The sequence below is a fragment of the Scardinius erythrophthalmus genome (assembly GCF_964197995.2).
Source record: "Scardinius erythrophthalmus genome assembly, chromosome: 17".
NCBI classification, from domain to species: domain Eukaryota; kingdom Metazoa; phylum Chordata; class Actinopteri; order Cypriniformes; family Leuciscidae; genus Scardinius; species Scardinius erythrophthalmus.
Window position 1 is genome coordinate 26,073,107 of NC_138237.1, and position 27,951 is coordinate 26,101,057.

The 27,951-nt window shown below is 37.6% G+C and overlaps 2 protein-coding genes across 5 annotated transcripts; both read left to right on the top strand.

Annotated features, from left to right (window-relative positions):
• Positions 1-2,329: 2,329 nt before the first annotated feature.
• ccdc92bb (coiled-coil domain containing 92Bb) lies at positions 2,330-6,672 on the top strand. Of its 4 annotated transcripts, XR_014031901.1 has the most exons (7): positions 2,347-2,445; positions 4,349-4,511; positions 4,616-4,663; positions 4,730-5,076; positions 5,155-5,253; positions 5,343-5,425; positions 6,547-6,672. XR_014031901.1 is itself a non-coding variant. In XM_081390261.1 (6 exons), the coding sequence occupies exons 2-6, from the start codon at positions 4,382-4,384 to the stop codon at positions 6,621-6,623; spliced, it is 873 nt and encodes a 290-aa protein (XP_081246387.1). In that variant the 5' UTR covers positions 2,330-2,445; positions 4,349-4,381; the 3' UTR covers positions 6,624-6,655. The 4 variants fall into 4 exon arrangements, 3 of the variants coding, with proteins under 3 accessions (XP_081246387.1, XP_081246388.1, XP_081246386.1); XM_081390261.1 differs by having other exon boundaries at positions 2,330-2,445; positions 5,155-5,425; positions 6,547-6,655; XM_081390262.1 differs by lacking the exon at positions 6,547-6,672 and having other exon boundaries at positions 2,330-2,445; positions 5,155-5,616.
• A 2,107-nt stretch (positions 6,673-8,779) lies between these two features.
• Positions 8,780-26,797, top strand: cluhb (clustered mitochondria (cluA/CLU1) homolog b; the record flags this gene model as incomplete). Its single annotated transcript, XM_081391486.1, has 26 exons — positions 8,780-10,013; positions 10,452-10,636; positions 10,734-10,905; positions 11,079-11,222; positions 11,350-11,477; positions 11,570-11,724; positions 11,820-11,945; positions 12,830-12,977; positions 13,053-13,145; positions 13,989-14,383; positions 14,968-15,267; positions 16,046-16,314; positions 16,453-16,553; positions 18,361-18,513; positions 19,137-19,199; positions 19,315-19,559; positions 19,639-19,723; positions 19,806-19,959; positions 21,973-22,112; positions 22,221-22,301; positions 22,404-22,529; positions 23,407-23,528; positions 23,636-23,729; positions 23,816-23,950; positions 24,029-24,102; positions 26,215-26,797. The coding sequence occupies 26 exons, from the start codon at positions 8,780-8,782 to the stop codon at positions 26,351-26,353; spliced, it is 5,061 nt and encodes a 1,686-aa protein (XP_081247612.1). The 3' UTR covers positions 26,354-26,797.
• Positions 26,798-27,951: the final 1,154 nt, after the last annotated feature.

Below are 27,951 nucleotides of genomic sequence, written 5' to 3' on the forward strand. Positions count from 1 at the left end.
AAAAAATAATATAAAAGTAAAATAACATATATAAAATGTAAAAATCTCTCTCAATATAATACTGAGAGTCTATATCAGTCACACCAGGGGTTTCTAAATCTATATATTGCAATGCAAACATTATGCTCAATATGTGTGCGTGTGTGCAACAGCACAGGGATTTTACAGTTTTAGTTCTACTAGTTTTTTTGTCACTGAATATGTGATTTGTAATATAATTAACCGTTTTACTGTTATCTTGTATATGTGTTATGTTTACACTCTTATGGTAACTATAGAAGGTGTTAACAGTGATTAACAACTACAAATCTAAATGGAGTCTGGTGAGGTGCTATAAAACATTCAAGCTCATTTGATGAAGTGGAGAGAAAACACTTCCTAGAGTCAGTGTATCCCAAATCTTTTGGTTCAGTACTGTATATTATGTGGCTATATATAAGATTGCTGCTGCTGACGTCATACATAGTTATTTAGAATGCGTTTGGAACGTATATTACTACATACCCTTTGATCTTAATAATGTCATCCTGGTATCTCAATGAAGGTGATTGCATTCATTTGGTGTAATCACTGCAGGAATATATAACTGCGAAATTCTCTCCCGAGGCGAGAGCCTGTGACATAGTGATCAACACCAGGATGACATGGTGGTTATTCTCTCTAATCAAATGAGCTTGAATGGTTTATAGCACCCCACTAGACCATGGATCCCAAATATTTGTAGTTGTTAATCACTGTTAAAGGCACAGTATGCAAGTTTCGCCACTAGAGGTCGCTTATTCAAAACAGTAACAAAGGCGTAGCTTGATGACGCAGTGAATGAGCGTGGAATCACGGGAGTTGCCGTCTTCACCTCCACAGCTGATGGAAAGGAATCTGACAGGACTCAGGCAGAAATGTTCATGGATGAGCTAATGTATTAAAGTTTTATTAACGTTACTGTGGTATGAAGCAGGGCGGAGCCTACAGCGGAATGAGGCCGGTGGAGCAAATGCTAATGAGAGACTCCTGCGCACAACATGATGTCTCATGATGGAGGAGCTCTGGAGCTTTTATTATGCTTGTATGCCGCAGTAGGCCACTACCGCTCCTTCCGTTTTGTCTTGTTTATTTTTATTTTACGATTAAAGTTATGTTTATCGTCTGCCTCCTTCTTCCCTGAAATTAAACTTGTTACTCATACAGGTCAGTTTATTTGCAGAATTAAAATTGTGGGGTAACACAGCGCTGTTTAACCTGGTCAAAACAATCATACTAAAAACACGTTTGAGAGTGTTGAAAGTTATGTTATAACATTAGGCTACACTGTGCGTTCGCTCAGTGGATGGTGTGAGACTCTTGTTGCACACTGCAGTAAGCTAGATCGATATTAGAATATCATATTAATAAAAGCTGGATGACTTGTGTGTTGCTAAATGGCATGAAGATAATATTAAAATATATTGTGTGGTGGAGAAAATTATTACTGTTACTACAAATAAAGCTCTTTCTGATTTTGCTATGTTAGCAACTTGACCAAATAGTGCTGTGTCTGAGGCATGGTACAAACAAGTTACTCGCGGTAAATCAAGAAAACGAGATTCAAACAATAAGACTAACCGTGTTGAGCTATATAACAACAATTTGTTTTCTGTCTGTAAAGGTATCCAAACATTTGCTCAACTTTCTGATAAAACATAACATATCAAGGTGTCTTTGGTGTTTCCATGGTTTCAGTAAATTTCAGGAAATTGAGGGTAAGGTGGATTTGACGTCTTAAACGGGCAACACAATGACACGGGCCGTTACACTGGTTAAAATAGCTGATTTCTCTGGATTTAAACATTGTTTGGAACATTTGGGATAATGCAAGTATAAGTCAACAAAATATATAACATTGTCTAGAGGTTTTTGGATATTTTAATCCAAAAATCTTATATATTGTGCCTTTAAGTGTTAACACCTGTTATAAACCTTAGTTACACCATATGAGTGAAATAACACGTGCAAAATAATGAAGAACATATAAAACAGTTCGGCTAGTTAGCTTACAAAGCACATATTCAATGACAAACTAGCAGAACTAAAACCTTCTGTTTGTAAAAAATGTTTAAAAGAAAATCCTGGTGTTTTTGTGTTGAAACTCTTAAAAATTATGAAATGAAAACCACATTATCCATTAATGAATTTAAATGCACAGTAACTCCTATTAACTTAATAGTAACATTTTATACAAGATAGTTGCGCGTCTTTAGTAAAAAGTTGTTTCCAGTTAAATAAATATGGGTAAAAATACAATTTGTTATGAGTTTTGTATGTAGCCTATTTGCAAAACCTGATAAATCCTAATGAGATGTAGGGATGGATATGGCAGATGGCTAACCCTTTCGTGTCCCTGACGCACTGTTTTGGTGGCGATGCTTTGCACTGGAGGTGTCCTGCATCCTTCATCTACTCAGTCAAACCGTAAGTATCATTGTAGCGTGATGTTCCACCTGCATGTTTATATCATTGAGAATAACGCGGTGCAGTGATTTTAAAACACCGGATTGATGGAGGTGTACTTTAAATAAAGATTCAAGATCGTCAGAGCCGTGATGAAAACGTAACCTTCACGATATCAACATATGTTTCAACAGACTCAGCTGTCAATAATCAGTAGCCTATATCATATTTATTTAGATAATCATCATTTGCTGACATATTCCAATGCGCGAAGTTTGATGGGTGTGTAGTTATAGTTGAAATCGTTGTGGAAACGGCATAAAATACAAATAAAATATACAAGAGGATTAACAGACGTCGACGGGAGGATTGTGTGCTTTCTATGAAGAAGAAAAAACTTGGTTTGCCAACATTTGTTCGCCTTAAAGGCAATACATTGCGATGTTTACATACGCCTATCGTCGTCACGCATTTCCTGGGTCAGAATTTCCCGGATGTATCAATGACATAATGCTGATTTTAAACTGAATCCTAAGCTGCTGATGCTGCAGTTGTAACAAAAGAGCCATTTTACGATGCAGAATAATAGGAAGGCATCTGAAATGTTATTATTGGTGCATAGAGTGACCATAAAAAGTATTTGTCACACTTAAAAATCTTTGCACAATAACAAAACAGCTTATCAAACCAAGTTGGATTTATAACACACATTTGTCAAACAAAACATTTCACTGAAAAGAAGATTGTTAAAGGCCATGTGAAACGGAATTTTTTGTTTTATTGTGACATCATTAGGAGTAAAACAGAACAGAGCTACAGTCAGTGTCTGGAAGTAAAAATCCCATTATTTTCTCCACAGGGGAATTAATTGCAAACAATAACGTGTAAACCTTTAAAGAAAGACCTAATGTGAGTTACTAGGTTGTTAATCAATGGTATGCTTTTGTTAAAGCCATCTGCCCTCATTCAGTTTTCCAAATAATCATGTTTAACAGTGGAAAAACTACATTACCCATGTAAAAAATGTTTTACCAGAGAATCAAATGACAGAATCAAGTGAATCACTGCGAATGATGTAGAGCCGGTTTCACATACACTCTTGCTGGCCACTGTTGCTCTCTATTGAAAGATAAAAAATAGAGGGTGGGATTTAACACACATCATTGCCATCTCTAGCTGGCATCAGAGTGGTGGTTGGAGGGGAGTGGCTATAGGATATTCTGCCTTAAAGGGATAGTTCACTCTAAAATGAGAATTCTGTCCTCATTTACTCACCCTCATGTCGTTCCAAACCAAACACTTTCATTCATCTTTGGAACACAAATGAAGATCTTTTTGATGAAATCTGAGAGCTGTCTGTCCCTCCATAGACAGCTATGCAACTGACAATCTGACGCTTCAAAAAGTTCGTAAATAGATTGTAAAACTAATCCATATGAATTGAGCGGTTTAGTCCAAATTTTCTGAAGAGACTCAATCGCTTTATATGATGAATAGATTTAATTTAGGCTTTTATTCACATTTAAACATTGATCAGCGAACATAAACAGAAGCTCGACCGAGCGTGTTTGACGCGCGGGAACAAACCTCACTGGTTCTTGCGGAAGCTCAAACGTGCTGCATAACATGAGCTCTTATGAACTTTTTGAAGCGTCAAAGTGGTAGTTGCGTAGCTGTCAATGGAGGGACAGAAAGCTCTCAGATTTCATCAAAAAGATCTTCATTTGTGTTCCAAAGATGAACAAAATTCTTACAGATTTGGAATGACATGAAGGTGAGTAATTAATGACAAAAAAATGTTTTTGGGGTGAACTAACCCTTTAATGGAAAAAAGTTTGTTTCAGGCTTTAAATGAATGGTTAGGCCTATAGTGAAGAAAGTGTGTTTACTTTGTATTGACATTTTTCAATTTAATTGCAACAAGGAGCTGTTACCTGCCAACATCTGGGAGCAATCCATGGATAGATCCACACTTGCCCAACAGGTGGAGAGTGTTGAGCGAAATGTAGCATTTTTGCAGCAGGAACATCGGATCCTCCTGACCGGTCTACGGCTAGAGATACACAACCTGAAGAAACGATGCAATGGTCCGTCACTCAACCTCACTGTATATATTCTCCATTCTGAAAAAGCCACTTTGCATTGTTAATCGTATGTCTGTTAACTTCCGCCTCTCTGCATGTCTCTACAGAGCTGAGTTGTGATCTAAGTAAAAGACCGCCAGTAAGAAGCCAAGAAGGTGAGTATAAAATATCACAAAATTCCAGCCATTCCCACATGTTCCCTCAACTCTGTGTTATTATAGATATTGAGTTGGAGGAAGAGCTTCTGCAGGCACGATTACTGGAGACAGAGCAGCATTTGGCTGAGCAGGAAAGTGCGCTGGTGCAGCTTCGGGTGGAGCTACGGAAAAAGGGGGCACTTGCGAGCGCTCTGCAGGTTCGGCTTCGAGATGAAGAGCGGCGGTTCCTGGATGAGCTAAAACGGCGCAGTCATAAGATCACGACGCTGAGTCGGGACCTCCGCAAGCAGACCGATGTGGCCGCTCAACTCTCTTTCCAACTCCATTCAGCACACTTTCGATTGTATCACCAGGCAGAAGACTTTGAGGAAGATGATGAAGAAGAAGATGATGATGGAGGTGCCATGCAGGTAGGAGGCACTATGGATCCGATGGATCTATTCATAATCTGACACATGAATCAGTTTCATTCTTTTACCTGTTCATAGGAATCGGAATGGACTGCAAATTCTCCGTGGACATCTCCAGTGATGGCGGAAAACACACGTCAAAGCCGAGCTTCAGGAAGGATGCGGAGATCGGAGAGAGTGAGGGAATGCGTGCCTCGCGAAAGGGTGCTTGGGCCCGAGGAGCCCCGCCCCATGCCTGACCCCGCCCTTTTCCTTTATCCTTTCAGACATAGGCTCCTCCCCTTGCACAGGTCACTCGGAAGTCCCTGGAGTGAAGCCGGCCTTTCAAGGATGTCGGAGGCTCGAAAAGGTAGATTCAGGAACCGACCACTGAGGGAAGACATTGGACCAGAGACAACAGAGTTATAGAGTGTAACAGTGCCCGTCCCTTTTTTCAGCAGTCTTGGTTCCAGAGGTGTTTTTCCCATTCATTTTTTCTATGGGATTTTTTTTCAAAAATCTTCGTTTAGGAGTTATAATTTTAAGCCATGAACTAAACCAACCAGGAGCGAATCACAACATTACAAACTTCTGACAAAAAAGACAAAGGTACAAGCCTGTGTACTTCACAGCTTTAGTGAGGGAAAGAACTACAATCCCATGAAGCACTACGAATAACATAAAATTAAACCAGATGGAGGAATATAAAACTATTGATTTGAAGACTTTAATTATACTATATTATTGCAAAATTGTTTAAGTAGTTTAAGTGTAGGGAAGCTGACTCTACATCAGTGGGCGCGTGTTCTTCTATGATTGGTCAATTTCTCTACAGAATCATGGGTAATGTAGTTTTTCAACTGGAATTCTGCTGTTGAACACAATTAATTAAAACAAAAAAGTAGAAATTTTGGACTGGTGTCTTCAACAGAAGCATATACAATAATTAAACAACCTTGCAGCTCACAGTAGATTAAATTATAAAATATTATTCAAAATGCACTCCCCTATGGAGAAAATGAATGGGATTTTTTCTTCCGGAACATATGAAGGCTGGATATGAAGATTTTGGAAAATTAGTCTTCATTGTTGAATCCAGAACACTCTAAAACGTTCCATTCAGTAATTATTTGTGTCAGTGAAGTGAATTTTTCTGGTCACATTAGACACACTTTAAAAGAACAGGGAGGGCAGTGAGGTAAACAGGTGTATTATATTGCTTTTGTGTTCTTGGTCTCTCTGTCTCTATAGACCTTATTCAGAGCAGCACTATGACAGGTATGAATGTGAGGGATAGACTTACCATGCTTTCAATGGCATCCGCTGTAAAAAGCTCCTATATCACTTATATTTTTCCATAGTTCATGTTGTCAAGTTTTTTTGTCTACTGAAATTTCTTGTAAAGATATTTTTGCAGTGTTTTGTCAGCAGCAAAATCCAAAAACACTTTAAAGATTAAATAACAGTACAACCTATATCTATCCCTTACAGCCTCGCCTTCATTCACGTTAAACGTCAAAGATGGCACTGCCGTGGGTCAGTTGGTAAAGAGCTTTATGATGTATTGAACATGTATGAAGTGAATCATGCTTTATTTATTAAATAATACAAAAATGTTCGTATTGGTGTTATTTTGATCAGTATGTCCTATTTATAAATATAAATGCTTATACATTATGTTTATAATGTTTTCTGAGAGTTAAAAAAAGGCTACAAAACATTTTTTTTTTTTTTTATCAAGGAATCTTACAGTGCGGACTAAATAATCACATTATCATACATGTATTAAATACAGCAGCAGTCATGCTGTTTTTCTGGTGCTGTATTATAGAAACTTATAATTCCTGACTTAATTTAAAAAAGTGATATTCCATTGTTAAACAGATAGGATAGGAATTACATAAAATTATAGTGATTATAAAAAAAAATTCTTTACAGTTTGTAACAGAAATGACATGTCAAGGTTGTGACAGGTTGTATAAGCACAATTACTTTAAATGATAAAAATGTATTAAACTCAACAGAGTCTGTGATGTTGTTGAACTATGGAAAGAAAGAAAGAGGGTCTTCAGGATCAAAACTGGCTTTGATATTGTCTGATTGCCTGATAATGAGTTTTATATAGAGTAGTATGTGTCTTTTAAATATACATAGCCTAATTATATATTTTTTCTAAATAGGAATATATTAATATATATTTTAATTTAATGAAGTAGCCTATTAGTTATGGTCTGAGAACAAGTGATTTTATAGGGCTAGTGAGTGATAATGTCATAATTTTAATCAAATAAAGAGAAAATGTAATTAAATGGTGGACATTTGTGTGAAGAACATTCTAATGCTCATTAAATAGCTATTTTCAACAAGGGCAAAGTAACCTGTGGCACTTTGTGTCTATCCACAATAAAGAACGCCCTGTGTTTTGTTTAATTTTAATACAAATATTACAATATTAGAAATGTCACCTAGCTTAACGACCTCGAACACATTAGATAAAATATACTTTTTTAGTTCTGTGAAATGTATTTGATTCCTCCAAATTGCAGGGTATCTGCACAGTTTTTAAGACGTTCAAAAATAAAACTAATACCATATGGGCGGGGGACCCTGAATACACAATATATTAATAAGAAATACGAATTAAAAATGATAGTTCAGCGAAACTTAGTAGCGTGTGCGCATGCGCATCAATTAAAGGTGAGATTCTAACCGCAAATATGCTTGTATTGGAGAAGACAACCGAAGGCAGATAAGGAGACGGTCGACAAGCTTCCAACAACAATGACGCTTACTTTTTCTCTTCGTTTAGTATTCGTAAGGTGTTCTTCCACTTCTCCGACTATTGTAGCTTTTCAAAGCAGGTCCTCCTGCACATTCCGCCGGTACTGCAGCAGTCTGTCATAGCAGCAAACGCTGGGACAGCAGAGACCGAGAAACGCACTTCAGAAGCACGCAGGGAATATAGAAGACTTCTGAGCGAATGTATGCATTGGGGTGGATTCAGGAAGTCATGTCATGTGCTTTTTTCTTCTTTAGAGAAACTGAAGAAATGAGTTACGATTTATCTGGAAGAGGAATGGGATGCAAGGAACTCCATCAAGACTCCTCCCCCCGAGAATGAACGTGTGTATGGGGAGATAAAGGGCAGAGAAATGACACTATACATTGTGTTGCGTTTTGTTGGAGAGAGTGACGTCCCTGCATGGAGCAAGCTGTTCTGCTTTCCTGTGGTTCTGTGGAGATTTATGAGACAACACAACAGGCACATTTATGAAGGAAATGAACTGTGAGAAAACGCCTGCATGTGTAATATGACTTGCATTAGTTTCAAAAATAGCCTACCGAAAATTGAAAGAAAAAAAATGCATTTTATTTGAATCTGTGCAATGTTTCTGGTCTTCTACTGTTATATACATGAATATATAGTAGATACAACTATCCAGTCAATCATTAATCTATGTATAAATCATCCTCTTGCAAAATATAGAATGTCTTTATATCTTTTCTAGATCCAAACATGTTTCAGCTATTGTAGAGATGCGCAGGCCAGATGCCAGAATTGGTAATTGGGTATGTCAACTGTCTGTCAGGCTTGTCTTACAGATTTACCAACAAAGCACTGTTTTTCTAGCTGCCAAGGTCATTTTAATTTATTAGCTGACTCACAGTGGGCTTTGTTTGTCCAGCATTACAGTTCTTGCTCTTTGGTAATGAGATGGACAACATGGGGAACATATTTAGTTGTTGCCGCAAGGTGTCTGAGATTATTAACGCCAAGGAAGTCGGGCGTCAGACTGAGGAGCTGTCTCTGCTGCTATCCCAGGAAAATAGCGATATAGAAAGTCTGTCTCCTTCAAGAACTTCAGCTGACCTGCTGGCATCTCCTGTTCTGGACCAAGATCATCTCCTATTCCCGGACATCGTTCTTAGCAGCAACCTTCGAGTCAGGGGGCAAGCACAAGATGCCATAAGAGAGGATGGAGTTGATGAAAGCAATCTGCGAAATGGAGGAGAGAAGAATAGAGAGCTGTTGGGGCCGCCAAGCACAAACATTGCAGGCACACATCAGTTACGCTCTATAGAGGATGAATGGCCCCTTCTGTCATCCCTATACAAAATACCTGCTGCTCAAAACCGAATATGCACTCATGGAAGTGGAGCAGACACTTCTCTCCTTGGTCATGGGACGGGGTTATTTGCAAATAGTCAAACTTCACTTTCTGTTCCAGCTAGCATTCCTGTGCTTGCTGCATCTTCTCTAGATGCCTCAAAAAGTGACATTGACATCAGTCAGAGAGAAGATGGTTGGACTCAAACAGAGCAGCACATCAGACGCGAGGAATCTGTGATGCACACTGAGGAGAAACAAGATGAGAAGCTATTGAATGAACATTGTCCAAACAGTGCAGCACAAACACATCTGGACGTGATGAAGATGCAACATGCGTATGGCATTACAACTGAAGATCCTTTGCTTCTAAAGACTCAAAGGGAAGCACAAGCCTTGGAACTCGTAGCACAACCGGATGACTTTGAAGACCAAGATGCACTGGAAAAACCAGACTCAGAGCAACACGCACAGACTTCTGAGAGGCTAGAGATGACAAGAGAGCATGCTAATGAGAAAGCTACTACAACTGCAGAGCTTCTTCTTTGTGTGGAGGAGAACATATCTCATGTAGAGCAACCAGGCATTACAGAGATTAGCTTTGGGCTGGTGGAGCATGAGTTAGGGGAGATGGAGCAAAGCCTGTCCCAGGATTTGATATGGAAAAAGACAGAAGTAGAACAGATGCAGTGGGACCTGGAAGCGCTGAAGAAGAGCACGGGGTTATCACTGCAGGAATCTGAGCAGAAAACACTCGCTGTGACACAGGTAGAACAAAAAGAGGATGAGAATGAACGCTTCACGCTTTTTATGGTTGATAAACTGTTTCTGGCCACTCCGAACTTTAAAGGTGTGTATTCTGTCTAGGAATACTGGTACCACACTGATTTTTTAAATTGGTATTATATTTAATTGTGCATGCTCATATTCCCCACTTTCTATAATGCTGTCATGTATTGCTTACTTAAGTTTAATCTTTATTAACACTAGTAATTAAATAATGAATATCCATGATGTTGTGATGCCTGAATTCACCTGCAGCATTTAAAACATTTTAGTTTATTTATTTTAGACAAAATAGCATAGAATTTTAATATCAGTCAGACATAACATGAAAATAATATTTAGAAATAAATTAAATGCAACCAAATAATTAAAAGCAGCACAGCCCCTAATTCTGTGAGGTATTTGTGTTGTAGTGCCGATAAAAATGTGTGAATGTTTCTAACTCTTTTTGTACCTTGTAGGTATTCCACTTTATATTTATATTCTTGTATTTTCCACCCAGCACCCAGCCCTGACACCATAACCAGTGAGCATGTGCTGGACACCCCAGCAGACGGTATGACAGAACAGGTTGAGGACGACTGCAAAAAACAAGAGCTTCCTGCTGTCCCTGACATGGACCCATCTGAGGATGCGGGATTCACCGTGAAGATCCAAGCTCCAGGAACAGAACCCACTGACTTCCAGGTCTGTCCGTCTGTCTGTCTGTTTGTCTATTTATTTAATGTCTGTCTGTGTATTTGTCCATCCATCCATCCATCTATCTGTCTTTATTGCACTCAAGGTGTCACCTTTAGCGATGGTACAAGAAATTAAGCAAGTGTTGATGGACCGGGAGGAGACCTGTCGGCGTACCTGCTTCTCCCTGCAGCTGAATGGAGTCACTCTTGACAACTTTACCCACCTTACATCCATACCAGGCCTTCAGGAGGGCTCCGTTCTGAGGGTTGTGGAGGGTAAGCCCCGAAAATTTACCGCACTAAATCACATCGATATAGTTGATCAATTAAGCTTTCACTGGAAACTTCACCTAATAGTAAACTGGTTGAAATCTTACATTTTAGACATATATACCAGTGACAAATAGCCATAAATCTGTCTTCCCGCTCCCCTTTTAATTATGTCAAAGAGCCGTACAATGTTCGAGAAGTGCGTATCCATTTACGCCACATCAGAGACCTTTTAAAGAGCCTTGACCTTACTGATGGCTATAATGGAGTGGAGGGCAGCTCACCGTCATTTCTCAGCTGTGTCACAGAAGATCGTATGGAAGGTAAGAAACCAGTCTTAGGATCAAATACACTTAGGTAGGATAGCGGGCTTAGAAGTTAAGATAAGATAACCTTATACAGTAGCCCTCATGAGACATGTAAATAATACACAATGAATTTAAATCCCAGAGAGCAGCAAACCTAAGCGAAGAGGTGACGGGCTGAAGCGCATCAGCTGCAGTCCTCCAAATCACATTCTTCCAGGCTCTAAGGAGCGTCTGCTGGTACCTCTGCAACCTCATACAGATTTTGGGAAGGTAGGAATTGAGGAACTTTGACAGTATGGCATTAAAAATGTGCTAGATGAAGATAGCATATGATAATATTTAATTGTCTGTCTTTTATACAGTCCTTAGAGTGCTTGAAGGTTCTGACCATGAGTAGCTGGAATCCTCCTCCTGGAAACAGAAAGATGCATGGAGACCTCATGTATCTCAATGTGGTGACCATGGAAGACAGACACTTCAGTATAACAGCATCAACTCGTGGGTTCTACGTAAATCAGTGAGTTACAATGTACAGTTGCCCTTCAAAGTGTCCTTGCCCTACTAGAAAAACAAATACATAGAATCTTTTTTCTTTTTTTTTTTTTTACTTAGATCCACGACTTACAGCTTTAATCCAAAGCCAGCCAATCCTAGTGCCCTCAGTCATGCTCTGCTGGATCTCCTGGGTCATATCAGTCCAGTTTTTAAGAAGAACTTCAGTGCCTTGCTGAAAAGGAGGTATGACAGTTTTCAGAAAAAGTGAAAAGAGTACAACAAACTGTGCTAAAGTATGGGTACTGTGCCAATATTTTACTCAATAGAATGTCAAAATATTTCAGTAAAAAAAAAATGTTTTAAGTGTGTGTGTTTGTGTGTGTGTCCCAAGCCATGTAATGGCCCATAGAATCACCAAGAGTCAGATACAACTGAAATGGATAATGAAATATATACTGTATTTATAAAGTATTTATGCATCATAGTGGTTTACAATGTAAAGTATTTTTGATATGCTTTGTCCTGCTTTTAATAGATTTTGATAATACAAAATAAATATTAATATAAAATAAATATTTTAAAGACACATTTTAAAATAAAATATAATTAAAAAAAAATATATATGGTAAAACATTACTTTATCACAGCAGTGAGAATATGAGAATATAATGATAATCATAAGTTGGAATAAATAAACAATTTTAAAATATGCAATGTCAAGATGCAGAAGTGAAATAAAATCTGAAACATGTTCTTGACAGGTTTGTGAAATTTACCCACACAGTTTGTTTATATTCAATTTTTTCCGTGGTATAATTATGAAATGAATAGTCAAAATATCTAGCTAAAACATGCTTGAGTTGAAGATACCATATGTAATTATACTGATTAAAGTAACTTTGGAGATACAGAGATACAGCAATTTCACATTTACACATTAACGTACTGTCTGTTTTAAATAATAAAACATAAACTTACCTTTAACTTTTTAATTAGCTTTTAAATCTTGTTTACCTGCAAAATATGTTCGTTAGTTGTCTGAATAAAATGATAATACAAAATATGGTTGTTTTTCTTGTAAATGTAATAGAGTATGTAGAAACTACTCAACTTCTCTCTTATTTTAGAGGGTCCACACACCCCTTTGAAAGGATTGCCACACCGTTCCAGGTGTTTAGCTGGACTGCTCCAGCACTTGACCATACAATGGACTGTGTTCGAGCGGAGGATGTCATCTCCTTCCGCCTGGGTTATGAAGAACATGTGCCTGTTCAGGTAAACATGTTGAAAGTCAGCGCACAAGCCAGTTACACAAGTAGTTTTTCACTCATCCCTCTGTGTTGAACAAAGGCCCGGGACTGGAATGAAGAACTTCAGGCCACAAGAGAGCTTCCGAGAAAAAACGTGACTGATCGTCTGATGAGGGACAGAGCGGTTTTTAAGGTATCTTTACCACTTATCATATGTGTTCAACTTAAAACCAAAAGGGGCTTTTACAGTTCCACAAAGTACTTTTTGGCCCTGTTTACACCTGGTATCAAGATGCTTTTTGGTCGATCGGATCACAAATAGATGACGCTAAATACAGGTGTAAACGGGATCTAAAAAGTTTTGAGCTTGTCCACTTTCAACCACTTCCAGAGGTAGTTGAAAACACATTCGACCGGATTGCTTTCATAGTGTAAACGCTCGTGTGGTCGAATCTATTCGAACAGCCACAAAAGACTGTCTTCTCTCCGCCTACTGACCTAATGCGTAAACATTATGGGAAGAGCTCTAGCCAGAGGGTTAGGGTTATTTAAACGTTGTCGGCTGAAGACCAGAGTTTGGTTTGAAGATGAAAAATGTACCAAGCACAATGTTCTCTCTCACCATTCCTGATTTCTAACACACACTCACAGCATTCGTTGTGTCTTGCGGCTGTCAGAGCAGAAATGAAAGCTGATGCTCTCCGTATGTTTTTCCATCGTCTCTGGTCACGTTCATATGTAAATTGTGCAAGCTTATTTTGTCCATTAGATCGAAAGATCTGAAAAACTACATGTACTTATACCCTCCCCTCAAAGAAATCAGGACAGAAGTGGTTGAAAGTAGACAAAAGAGACCAAAACACCAGTTGTGAACAGGTATGTGTCTTCCTCATTTACTTGTGATCCGATCGACCAAAACTCATACCAGGTGTAAACAGGGCCTTTGTTCTCTAGAAACCAAATCTGATCTAAAATGTAACATCAGGAACATTTACATAGGCTGTTTCTAATACTGACCTTTTACTGACTTTATCAGGCTAACAGTGATTTTGTCAGCACTGCCACTCGAGGAGCCATGGCAGTGGTAGATGGTAACGTGGTGCCCATCAACCCTAGTGAAGAACCACGACAGCAGATGTTCATCTGGAACAATATTTTCTTCAGTTTAGGCTTTGATGTGCAGGACCAATACAGAGACCTGGGAGGGGAGGCTGCGGCCCATGCCGCCCCTGTTCTTGACCTGAACGGTGTGAGGGCTTATTGGGCAGTGGATCAAGAAGAACTCTACCTGATTGGCACTGTGGTGATCGATTACCGCGGCTACCGCGTCACTGCCCAAACTATCGTGCCGGGAATTCTTGAGCGTGACCAAGCACAGAGTGTTGTCTATGGCTCCACTGACTTTGGCAAGACCGTTGTGTCCGATGACAGGTAAAAGCATCATTTTTAAGACCTGTTCACGTTATAATGATAATGATAACTATAAAGTTATAATAATTGTTCTAATTCTATGAGAATAGGGAATAAAGTTCACACCATAACTATAATGATAACGACACAGGAGAAGCACTTTCAGAACTATTTTTTTCCAGCTGATGAACGATAAAAACAAAACTCACAAATCCAGTCCTCGTGACCCACTGCTCTGCACATTTTGTATGTCTCCCTTATTTAACACACCTGAACCAGATCATCAGCTCATTAGGAGAGACTCCATGAACTGAACTGAGTGTGTCAGATAAGAGAGACATACAAAATGTGCAGAGCAGTGGGTCACGAGGACTGGAATTGAGAACCACTTAAAGAGCTTGAGCATTTAAAGCGGTAGACGACAGAACTGTAGCATGCGGTTATGATAAACAGAGTATTATCATGTGTTGGTGTGGACTTTAATATAGTTATCGTTATCCTCATGGTTTTTGGTGTGAATCGGCCTTTAGGCTGAATAAATTGTCAGAAATTACATAAGCAACATATTTGAATACGTAACCGCACACATTTCAAACTCTTTGAAGGTATCTGGAACTGCTTGACAAACCCAGTAAGAAGCTGCGAGTGCAGCGCCACCTAGTGCTAAACAAAGATGATACAGCTGTAGAGTTGTGCTCCTCGGTGGAGCACAAGGGCATTGTGGGTAATGATGGTCGGCACTACATACTGGATCTACTTTTTACCTTCCCACCCGACCTCAACTTCCTTCCTGTGGAAGGAGAGGATTTAAGTCCTGTGTGTAAACAACTGGGCTTCCCAAGGCTACATCCTCATCGCCTGGTCTGCCTGAGACAGGAACTCATTGACGCCTTTGTGGAGCACCGGTAATTATATTTACCTGTCTTATGATTAATACACAGGGGAACCTGTCAAGAATGTCATATTTCACCCCAAATCAAACCAAAGAAAAAATAAAAATAATATTTTACCCACAGTTGAAAATGAAGCCTATTTTAAGATAATAAATACTTTTTATTATCTTAAATAATCATTCATTTCCATATTACTTTACACATTTCTACCTCAATTCCCCTTGCAAAAATATGGAAAGATTTTGCTGATGCTTTCAAATAAATATAAAAAAATGATTATTTAAAAATATATATATATAATATTTAATACAAATAATATAAGTATTTTTTGCTTTAATACAGTAAAAAGATTATCTCACTAATGTGAATCTATTGAGAACCATAATTGAGAATATCATATTAATAAATAAAATAAATATAAACTTAAAATAAACATTACACATACATTACTGAGAATTTTGCGGAAAAAAAATGTGCTTAATTTTCATCAAAACAAGATATAAAATCTTAATGGTGCTGAATACAGGCATTTGGTGAAATATGATTCTTGGCCTGGTTTTACCAGTTTTCGTGAAAATATTGAATTGTTTTAGTGTTTTTATTATAATTAAGTTTAAATATTTAGTTTAACAGGAAACATTCTATTATGAAGATCCATTTTTTGGGTATAGCGATTACGACAGTAAAATATTTGAAATGCACAGCATAAAAAAAGCTCTACATCATGATGCAAATATTAACCTGCTGTGAGGTTTTGAGCTAAACAATCTTTTTATATGAATGCCACCAGATACCAGATGTTTATGGAAACTGTCTCTCAAAGTACTGAGCATGACAGAGAAATCAAAGATGTTGCCAAATCTGCACTAAAGAGTGACCCAACTACTACGCCTCAGCTATCCTCAACTTCTGTCGCACTCCCAGACCAGGATTCAGAGCACCTTTCCCTAAAAACTGTGCCTGTGAATAACACCCAGCAGGGTTCTTCAATAAAGCATATCTTGTCCTCCCTCAGGAAAACTTTTGACATACATTTCAACCCCAACGTCTTCTGTGCAGGTGTGTTGTTAGCTTTTTGGACCGGTTCTGTTTTTACCTTGCAGCTCTTTTGGCTGTAAACATGAGCAGATAATATTAGAAATATGTGCATGGCTAAATATGAACATTGCATTACTAATATATTTGTTCTTTTATCAGGTGTACGTTTCCCCAAGGAAAGTGCAGAAGATATCCAGAAACAGAAACAGCAGTTAAAGGATGCTGCAGTCTTCCTCATTTCCAGTCAAATCCCTGCATTTGTAAGTTGCTTTTTAGGGATGTGCGATTAATCGAAATTGATTTTCGATTTTGATTTTGGCTTCCAACAATTATGAAAACAACATAATCGAGGTAAACCGATTCTTGTGCCGCTGCCACTTTCCTTTCCTTTACAGCGGTGTACTTTCGTTCCTCCCCAAAAGCCCAAACGTAACATCCAAACAGCCAAATAAGAGAGTATTGTAAAATACAGTCTAGTGTTGCTAAACTGCAGGACGTGTTTGATATTAAACAGTGTTATTAAAAGCGCATTAAGCCGCAAAAGAGCCGAATGCGTATAAGCAAATGGGCTTCAATACGCGCATAAACGCGTACACACAACCCAAACAGCAACACAGTGTCGGCCCAGATCCGGCAAAAATGTCAAAATGCCTTTTTAAAGAGTATTCACGTAAACACAGTGGGTTATGGCTTAACCGTACACAGTTGAGAAAGAAAACGCGTGTGTATCAGCATTTTGGATCCGTGTATTAGCTCTTAAAGTGACAGCAGCCTAATATACCTGCTGCTGTCTGTCATTAATGATAATCAAACAACTAATGACAGGAAAATCAATCAGGAATCTTGACTGAATAACTTAACTAGCTTTAATAAGGATTAATCTATATTTAATGTGTACAGTAAGACTATGCAATGTTATTTTACATTTAGGCTATTGATTACCTGAATGCCACTGTTAGTACATCTTCCTGAAAAACTTAAAGGAGAACTCCGGTCAATTTTAACATTGAGCTCATTTTTTTGTACATTTGGAGTGCTGTCAATACAGAGAACAACGACAAAAATCGGTGTTGCCTACACCGAGTTATTCTATTTTTAAAATTTGCACTCTGTTGACTTCAATGGGGCAAGTACTAAACCTGCTTTTAGCCTCTTAACATCCTTGATGTGTCATTACAAGTGCACAGAAAATGTGAGTGATTCCTTCTGAGTGAACACGAGTGGATCTGACTGCAGTAGATGTGAAAGATATTTATAAAAATGATGTTATTTAAGCCAGCGCAAATACCTGTGTTTACATCCTGTTTTCGGTTGAAGTCCAAAGTAGTCGATTGCCGAGTTCACGCGCATAGGTTTAGTTACCTATGATCACGCGCGTGAACTCGGCAATCGATTACTTTGGACTTCAACCGAAAACAGGATGTAAACACAGGTATTTGCGCTGGCTTAAATAACATCATTTTTATAAATATCTTTCACATCTACTGCAGTCAGATCCACTCGTGTTCACTCAGAAGGAATCACTCACATTTTCTGTGCACTTGTAATGACACATCAAGGATGTTAAGAGGCTAAAAGCAGGTTTAGTACTTTTCCTATTGAAGTCAACAGGGTGCAAATTTTAAAAATAGAATAACTCGGTGTAGGCAACACCGATTTTTGTCGTTGTTCTCTGTATTGACAGCACTCCAAATTTACAAAAAATGAGCTCAATGTTAAAATTGACCGGAGTTCTCCTTTAAAACACTGTTTTTTTTTATTTTGCTGAAGTACTGATAATTGTGAAATTCAACTGATATTTAAAATTACTAATAACGTGAAAGAAGACTTTCACCAATAATTGTGTTAAATAATTGTGATTTCAATATTGACCAAAAATATTTGTGATCATGATTTGTGCCATAATCGAGCATCCCTATTGCTTTTTATTAGGATTGGAAGATATAGATAAGGATATAAACTTGAGTAAGGATATAAAACCCTGATATTATCCCTGATGTCTATCCTTGTGTAACCCCCGAGCAGAATGGGAAAAAAAATCACATCTTTAACTGTGTGTGTTTGTAGATGAAGAGTTGCCTTGATCACACATCAATGCCGATAGACGGCGTCACGCTAACTGAGGCTCTGCATCAGCACGGCATCAACATCCGCTACCTGGGCGCTGTGCTGGAGAATATTCAGAAGATACCCCAGAAAGAAAGGCTTGATCATGTCTTTGTAAGTGTGTATTTTACTCATGCCTGTCACGTCTGTTTTCTGTTGGTTCCTTGGATTTTTGTGTTTAAATGTTTTTATCTGGAAGGTTCCTTGGATTTTTAGTTTGTCTTTCTGTGGCGGCGTCCATGCATGAAGGCACCTCACGAAACTGATTTTAGACAGACTTCTGAGGCATCGTAACAGTGTAATGATCTACAGCAAAATAGAGAGAGCTTTGGTGATAAATGAGTGAATATTTAATTACTACCATAGCAATTTCTCTCAAGAAATGACATCAGAAGTGGAAAACGTCGTTCAAAAAACATTTACACACAAACTGACCACCAACCACAACTTTCAGACACCATCTTTATTTTTTAGCTCAACTGTCAGAATGGAAAGCACAGGATTGTGGGATATCAAATGTAGCGAAGGATACATCTATGCTGCCTTCAAAAAACGATCAGATGAAGGGCTTTGTAAGTCGCTTTGGACAAAAGCGTCTGCCAAATGATTAAATATAAATGTAAATTAAAATTGTACCACTAGACTAACTCATTTTAATCTGAAGAGAAGATGTGTGTATGACGCCTATTATACAATGATTACTTTTGGAAAAAGTAACTATTTTGAACCTCTTTCAGAGAATTGCACTCTGTGAGCTGATCACCAGGTGTGCAAAACATCTGTTTAAGACGTATCTTTTGGTGAGTGTCCAGAAATTGCTTGTGGTATTTATAATGCTCAGTGGGATATCACAAATATAATGCTGTATATTATGACACTTTTGCCCAAACTGGTTCTTGTATCCTTAATCCTCAGGCAGTGGAACCATCTGCCCTGTCTGCCTCCGTCAGCCATTTCCTCAACTGCTTCCTGAGCTCTTTTGCCGATGCCGGAGTCATTCAGCAAAACGACAAGTTAGCTTCTAGACGCAGGAGTCGGAGAAGGCGGAGTCGTGCATCTGTGGGCGGCACCGTGACTGTCTGGGCCAACCTCACTCCCAGTGACCTTTGGGTGGCCATCAAAACCGAGGCCCAGGAGTACTACCATTACAGCCTGCCCTGGTGAGTGACCAGTTCTCTGAACACAAATAGATGTTGTGCTGTGATTTGATATGAGTGGGATCTCATCTCCTTCTGGCAGTGGAAGTGTGGAGGAGGCCGTGGACAAATGCAGGCTGCAGAGAAACACCCTGCTCAGAGAGATTGCCATCAAAACTGGCATTCAGGTATTTCAGATTGGATTTATTAACAAGACTATTGTGCTTTTTTCTTACTCTGATAACTACCCAGTCTCTATCTCTCCTTCAGATTCTTTTAAGAGAGTATCACTTTGATTCTGAGCACAGAACTGTGTTCACTGAAGAGGACATCCTTAACATTTTCCCTGTAGTAAAGCACATCAGTCCCAGGGCCAACGATGCTCTTTATCTCTTGCATTGTGGTCAGTCTCAGGTCCAGCAAGGTGAGCATTCAAAGTAGCTTCAATCTGGGGACTTTATCTGGCTGAAATAATTTATATAAATATACACTTACCTAAAGGATTATTAGGAACACCATACTAATACTGTTTGACCCCCTTTCGCCTTCAGAACTGCCTTAATTCTACGTGGCATTGATTCAACAAGGTGCTGGAAGCATTCTTTAGAAATGTTGGCCCATATTGATAGGATAGCATCTTGCAGTTGATGGAAATTTGTGGGATGCACATCCAGGGCACGAAGCTCCCGTTCCACCACATCCCAAAGATGCTCTATTGGGTTGAGATCTGGTGACTGTGGGGGGCATTTTAGTACAGTGAACTCATTGTCATGTTCAAGAAACCAATTTGAAATGATTCGAGCTTTGTGACATGGTGCATTATCCTGCTGGAAGTAGCCATCAGAGGATGGGTACATGGTGGTCATAAAGGGATGGACATGGTCAGAAACAATGCTCAGGTAGGCCGTGGCATTTAAACAATGCCCAATTGGCACTAAGGGGCCTAAAGTGTGCCAAGAAAACATCCCCCACACCATTACACCACCACCACCAGTCTGCACAGTAGTAACAAGGCATGATGGATCCATGTTCTCATTCTGTTTACGCCAAATTCTGACTCTACCATCTGAATGTCTCAACAGAAATCGAGACTCATCAGACCAGGCAACATTTTTCCAGTCTTCAACTGTCCAATTTTGGTGAGCTCGTGCAAATTGTAGCCTCTTTTTCCTATTTGTAGTGGAGATGAGTGGTACCCGGTGGGGTCTTCTGCTGTTGTAGCCCATCCGCCTCAAGGTTGTGCGTGTTGTGGCTTCACAAATGCTTTGCTGCATTCCTCGGTTGTAACGAGTGGTTATTTCAGTCAAAGTTGCTCTTCTATCAGCTTGAATCAGTCGGCCCATTCTCCTCTGACCTCTAGCATCAACAAGGCATTTTCGCCCACAGGACTGCCGCATACTGGATGTTTTTCCGTTTTCACACCATTCTTTGTAAACCCTAGAAATGGTTGTGCGTGAAAATCCCAGTAACTGAGCAGATTGTGAAATACTCAGACCGGCCCGTCTGGCACCAACAACCATGCCACGCTCAAAATTGCTTAAATCACCTTTCTTTCCCATTCTGACATTCAGTTTGGAGTTCAGGAGATTGTCTTGACCAGGACCACACCCCTAAATGCATTGAAGCAACTGCCATGTGATTGGTTGACTAGATAATTGCATTAATGAGAAATTGAACAGGTGTTCCTAATAATCCTTTAGGTGAATGTATATATATATATATATATATATATATATATATATATATATATATATATATATATATATATATATATATATATAATATAGATAGATAGATAGATAGATAGATAGATAGATAGATATAATATTATTTTATTTAGTATTTTTATTTTATTGGATTATTGAATGTAATAGCAAGATAAAAATAATTATAATAATTAAAAAACACAAGAACAATTGATATACATAAGCATGTTAACTATTCACCATTGAAATATTTTGGGTTGGTACGATTTTTTTTATGTTTTTGAAAGAAGTCTCCGATGCTGCATATATTTGTATAAAAATACAGTAAAAACAGTAATATTGTGAAATGTTTTTACAATTTAAAATAACTGTTCTATTTTAATATATTTAAAAATGTAATTTATTCATGTGATGTAAAGCTGAATTTTCAGCATCATTACTCCAGTCTTCAGTGTCACATGATCCTTCAGAAATCATTATAATATGCTGATTTGCTGTTCAAAAAAACATTTTTATTATTATTATTATCAATGTTGAAAACAGTTGCGCTGAAAACTGTTTTTTTAGGATTCTTTGGTGAATCAAAATAGCAGAAGAAGCATTTATTTGAATAGAAATAGAAAAATCACTTTTGATCAATAACATGCATCCTTGCAAATGGAATAAATGTATTAATTTGTTGAAAGAATATTTAAACAAACAGTCTTTGATATGCATTTGTGCATCACTAGGTTGTCTGAAAGAGGGCTGTGAGTTAATAAGCCAGGCTCTGGGTCTCTTCACTAATGTCTACGGGGCTCTGCATCAGGACGTCTGCGTATGTCTGAGGCTATTGGGACGCATACACTACATCCTCGGAGACTATGCTGAGGTATCACATGCTCGAAAATGACATATGAAAGAATAAAGAACTCAGAACCCAAATAAATAGTTTTTAAAAATGACATTTTGAAATTAAATTTGTATTTTATGCTGTCAGGCCCTTAGTCACCAGCAGAGGGCTGTGCTGATCAGTGAACGAGTCCTGGGAATTGAGCATCCCAACACTATACAGGAATATGTACGTAATCATCTTTATGTCAATTAAAAGTATGGTTTACTGTAGTGTCATTATGCTGGTGTCAATATACGAATATGACAAAGTTGTTTCCTCTTTGTGTAGAAGCACCTCGGCCTTTATTGCTTTGCTGGAGGGCAGCCAGTGACAGCGCTGCGATTATTATACCGTGCCCGATACCTGATGCTCCTGGTGTGTGGAGAAGACCATCCTGAGATGACTTTACTGGACGTGAGTTATTATAATCATTGCGATGTAATAATAATGAATAACAGGGACATTGAAAACAAACCAAGTGGCCTGCAGTGTGACATGCTGTACTCAATCTTCAACTATTTTAAACTACATTTTTATAATTGACTACATTTTTATAATTCTTGTATATTTTCCCATATTAGTTAAGAGATGTATATTGATTTATACATTTGATTCTGTTATTTTATGTTGTGTACATCTGCTGAAAGATATTTTTAGTATGTAGGTACAGATTTATATACTATGTATATATAAGATTTCTTCAAGGTTTTTAAAAAGAAGTCTCATGCTCACCAAGGTTACATTTAATTTGATTAAAAAAAAAAACAGTAAAAATATTGTGAAATATTTCGGTAACATTTTACAATAAGGTTTCATTAGTTAACAGTTAACTACTTTAGTTAACATGAATTAAGAATGAATAATACTTCTACATTTGTTAATTTCAACATTTACTAATACATTATTAAAATGAACAAAAATTGTGTTTGTTAACATTAGTCAATGCACTGTGAACTAACATGAACAAACAATGAGTGACTTTATTTTTATTAACTAATATTAACAAAGATGAATAAATACTGAACCTAATGTTTTGTTCATTGTTAGTTCATGTTAGTTAATACATTATCTAATGTTAACTAATGAAACCTTATTGTAAAATGTTACCATTATTTTTATTTCAGTAAATGTAATTTATTTCTGGGATATATATATATATATATATATATATATATATATATAAGTAATGCTCATGAATATCTTTGCAAATGTTTACAGTATGTACTAAATGCACAAAATTGTTTTAAAGCACCTTTAACCTAAGCATACTTTGCGTTCATGTCCTGTACAGAGTAAAATAGGCCTTGTGCTTCATAGCATGATGGCCTGTGATCTTGCCCTGAAGTTCCTGGAGAACGCCCTTGCCCTGACCTCCAAATATCAGGGACCCTCATCTCTCAAACTGGCACAAAGGTGAAGGGTGAACAGAAACACAAACAAGCCACTTTGTTGTGGATACAGTAGTACTCATATGTTCTGAACCTGAAGAAAACATTTCATGATCCTGTCCTTCTCTACAGTCATCACTTATTGGCAAAGGTGCATGAAAGTAAAGGAGATTTCCGTGCTGCGCTGAGGCATGAAAAGGAGCGTTACGGCATATACAGGAAGCAGGTGAATGGTTACAAGCCCATACAAAATGAGCAGATTTGTTTTGCCTTGAATCTAGTCTTGATTTTGATAAATGCTGTTTTTAATAGGTGGGAGAAGCACACGAGAAGACCCAAGAGAGTTCAGAGTACCTAAAGCATCTGACACATCAGGCAGTGATTCTACAGAAAACTATGAACTGGATCTACAAGACTGGATCAGACACCAATATTTCCCGTCTCAATGTTAGTACTGTAAATGTCTGTATAATAATATAATGTATAATAATAATAATGAATTAATTGGGTTGTCCCCTCATTTAGCTGAACTCTCCAAGTCGTGTCTGGATAGTGGAGCAGCTAAATCTTGTCACTGGGATTGTCCTTATTCCTCTTAGGTAAGAAAAACAACCTTTACAAGTGAGTTAGATCTGAATGTGTACTGGGAACTTTTCAATTGTTCTTTGATTGCAATGTAATTATAACATAAATTTGCGCAGTTTTATGTGGATGTGATTGTTTTTCATCCTTCCCTCGGGATAATTTGACCCGAAACTCTTTTATTTTAATTAATTTTTTTGAAAATTGAGTGTTCAGCGGAGTGGTCCAAGACCTTAAGACTTTTGTCGCACTTGAACCACAAATACACTAAAAAAAATGGACTGGATTTGAGTTTATGTGAAAAAGTAACAAATCCTTCCCTCACGGGTCAATTTGACCCCCTTAGGAATGAATGTAATGCGAGGAATGCTTCAGTACAAATAGTACAAGGTACACATTTGAAATGTTCAAAATTAAAACTAAAAATGATAAAACTTTACCAAAAATTATTTTTCAATGTCTACATGTGTATCTGAATGCATACTGAAGAGATAAACTCGAGAACTGACTGTAGGACCCAGCAGAAGAGTCCATTTGCTCCATATAGGTCATAAGGCCATCTAGTGGCATGTTATATTATTTATTTTTCCACAAGAGATCGACAGAGACATCCAAATTGACCCAATGTGAGATATTTTGAGCCGATTTGAGCTGGTTATTGTATGCATTGGTGAGTTATTTTGAATTTAAGTTGAAAGAATGTGCTTAAATTATATTATTTATTGATGCAATCTAGTAATTTAAAGGTATATAAAATAAAAAGTAATAAAAATCTCCACAAAAAAAGCATTAAAATAGAAAAAAATATTATAAAAATGAAATGATATAAGCTTTCTGAATTTTTTTTTTTTTAAATTTAGGGCTTGTGGTCATTTTGACCCACGAGGGAAGGATTTGTGATGAAAAATATGTATTCAACTAATTTAACGGATTTAAACTTTTTGTTATATAAAAGTCATAAGTCTTCAAACTTTTAGATGCCTTCATTTATTTTTAACCCCTTTACTGTCACCCTCCTTTTTGAGCGTAAATGTGAAAATGCACTCTCCAAACTTAAATGGTTGTAATTCATGTATGCTTTGGAAGACAGACCTAAAATGAAAGTGTAAAAAAGTGATAGAACTTTAAGTTTACTGTAAAACAAGTAACATGTTTTATTTTATACAAAATATATATTTTACTAAATACTCTTTACTCTAAAATTGCTTTACAATCAAAGCCATATGTCTAACCCCAGATTGTGTTACAAATTTGAAGTTGATATCACAAAAATGAAAGGCGCTGTACCAAAAATAGCCACCGGGTGTCTCCCACATTCCATTGAATTGTTTATTATGCGTTCTCCTGTAACTAATTAATACATTTCTGTCACAGTATCACTTATATCAAAAAACAGTCACCAAATATCAAACATTGAGTCTCATTCCTTTCTGGCGATATGCGATTTGTCATGATTATAAAATATATTTAAAATACATTTTGTAATATGAAACTACCCACTAGAGGGAGGAGCCACTAAAAGGATTTAAATGACAGTTTCTATGGTAACGCAGTGTCCGATTTCGAAACATTATTCACAGGATGTATTTTGAGTTTTTAAGCTTTCGAGTGATACCTAGTGCGCCGATCATTCCGCTAGTATATTAGAATGATTTCTGAAGGATCATCATGTGACACTGAAGACCAGAGTCTTCAAAAAATGCACTTTATCTTCATCTTTAAAAAAATGATGCTGAAAATTCAGCATTGCATCTTTTTGCATCAACTTTGTTTTAAAATATATTAAAATAAAAAACAGTTCCTTTAAATTGTAATACTATTTCACAATATTACTGTGTTTTTAATCAAATAAAATATTTAAAAAAATCGTATCAACCTCAAACTTTGGAACACTTTTCCTTTCTTTTTGTTATATGAAGGTCACGTTAAAACTGTCTTCAAAAAAATTATCATGTCTTCACTGATTTTTGCAACTATATTTTGCTAAACAAACAAATGTATTGTTTCACTCTTGTGTCAGACCCATACTTTCAATATCAAATATGAAAACATCTGTTCTCTGTATTATTCTCTCTTTGCATTTCTCTCATCGTCTTGAATAATTCATCCGCTTTCTTTTATCCCTGAAGTGACAGTGACCTTGAGAAACTCAGGACTGACGCTCAGAAAACATGTCAGCCCACACAAAATAATGTTGAGTCAATGGAGGATCTGCAGGGGCCGTCTGAGGACCTCGACACACTGCAAGCTGTTCCTCAAGACGACTAACGCCTTTAAATGAAGTCAAAAGACAGATGAGCTATTAAATTAAGAATGTTCTAGTTTAGGTTTAAACATATTAATAGGAAATTAAAAAAGAAAAAGTGTAAATGAGCTCTCACTCATGATGACCACACGGTGCAGTGGATGATCTTGCAAAAAATATAGCACTCCCTTTAAAAAGCATGAGTGTATCTGGCTGTTGATTGTAACTAGGCAAATTTGCACATTTGTAAACAGGCCTGTCTGGTCATTTATATCTTCCTTTGTATGTTGATGTGTGCTGATTGCACTGTATGTGTACAAGACTAGTAAAGAGGGCTAATGCATGCACTTCATACTTAAGTTTACACTGAGATTAGCTTGATTTCAGGAATGTAGGCCAAGAAATATGATTATTGCATTGTGATAAAATACTTTGTGAAAAGTGATTCAAATAAAGCAGTCGAAACCAGTGTTATTTTGTTATAATTAATACTTACTTCAGTTAGTTAGAATCAGCAAAGTAAAAAAATAAAATAAAAAATTCCAATCGAGTTAAAGTTTTCTGAAGGTTCCAAAACAAAGTTCACCTAGCAACCATACCTTAAAATCCCATGGCAATAACACCAAATTTGGTGGGAGAGGGTTGTGGTAGGGAATCATCCTCTTCATAGAGTCCAGTTTGAACTCACTCACAGTGGTGAGAGTGTGAGCAGGGCTCAATTCCCTCGATCTCCACTAAAACTCCCACAGCGATGGATGATGTGGCCAGCTCACACACCTGGTCGGACGTGTACTCGTGTACTCGCTCCTCCTGACGATGCGCTGGGCTCAGGCGTCGTGTACATCTCTCTGGCTGGACTCTGGGTTGGGAGTGTGGCTGGTGTCCTCCTCAGGTTTTTAGCTGGCATTCGCTGGCAGGCGTGCCTTCACCTGCTCGCTCAGGCATGGCGTGGAAGAAGATGCTGAACACGATTTCGTCATGTGTGTAAGGCACGCCAGATCTAAAAAGTCATGGGTATAATCCCCCAGCAAATGGTCCATCTGCTCCAGGTATAACAGTCTTACCTGCAGATCCATTGTGAAGAGGAAAATAAAACACAAAAATTCAAAATCACAAAAAAATGGCACACACAATCTTTTCTAGGATTCTGTAACGTCCAAGTCCAAGGAAGAGGGTGAAGGCAGATTCAATAGTTCCAAATAACGAGGTGTGACAAGAAATAATTGTCTCATCTATATAAAATTTTAATTCACATACCTTTTATTAATGCTATTAAAACGTTTCATTTGCATCTCTTCTCGTTCAGTTTAACACATTTGTTCTATCATTTAATCCAACTGATCTTAATATTTTATCGATGAATAATTTGGTAAATCTAGCTTTCTATAGATTCTAGATATAGATTCTATTGCAATTTCTGAAATGGTTAAAGAATGCTCGAAGTGTTTGTGCATGTGTGAGAGAGATCTAATCTCTAGGATTATATGAGAAAACATACATGCAAAAGAAAAATATGAAACACTAAACTGCTTTATCAGAGATCCCTCACAGTGCAGTTATGCTCCAGGTTCTTTTACTGTGGTGAAACAACTCTCACAGTAGTTTACCAAAGGACACAAAG

Excerpts from the sequence above, each read along its gene's own strand:
- ccdc92bb (XM_081390260.1), top strand. The coding sequence starts at position 4,382 with ATGGATAGATCCACACTTGCCCAACAGGTGGAGAGTGTTGAGCGAAAT. Across the intron at positions 4,512-4,615 it reads CCTGAAGAAACGATGCAATG|AGCTGAGTTGTGATCTAAGT; the intron begins GTCCGTCACTCA and ends ATGTCTCTACAG. Across the intron at positions 5,077-5,154 it reads ATGATGGAGGTGCCATGCAG|GAATCGGAATGGACTGCAAA; the intron begins GTAGGAGGCACT and ends ACCTGTTCATAG.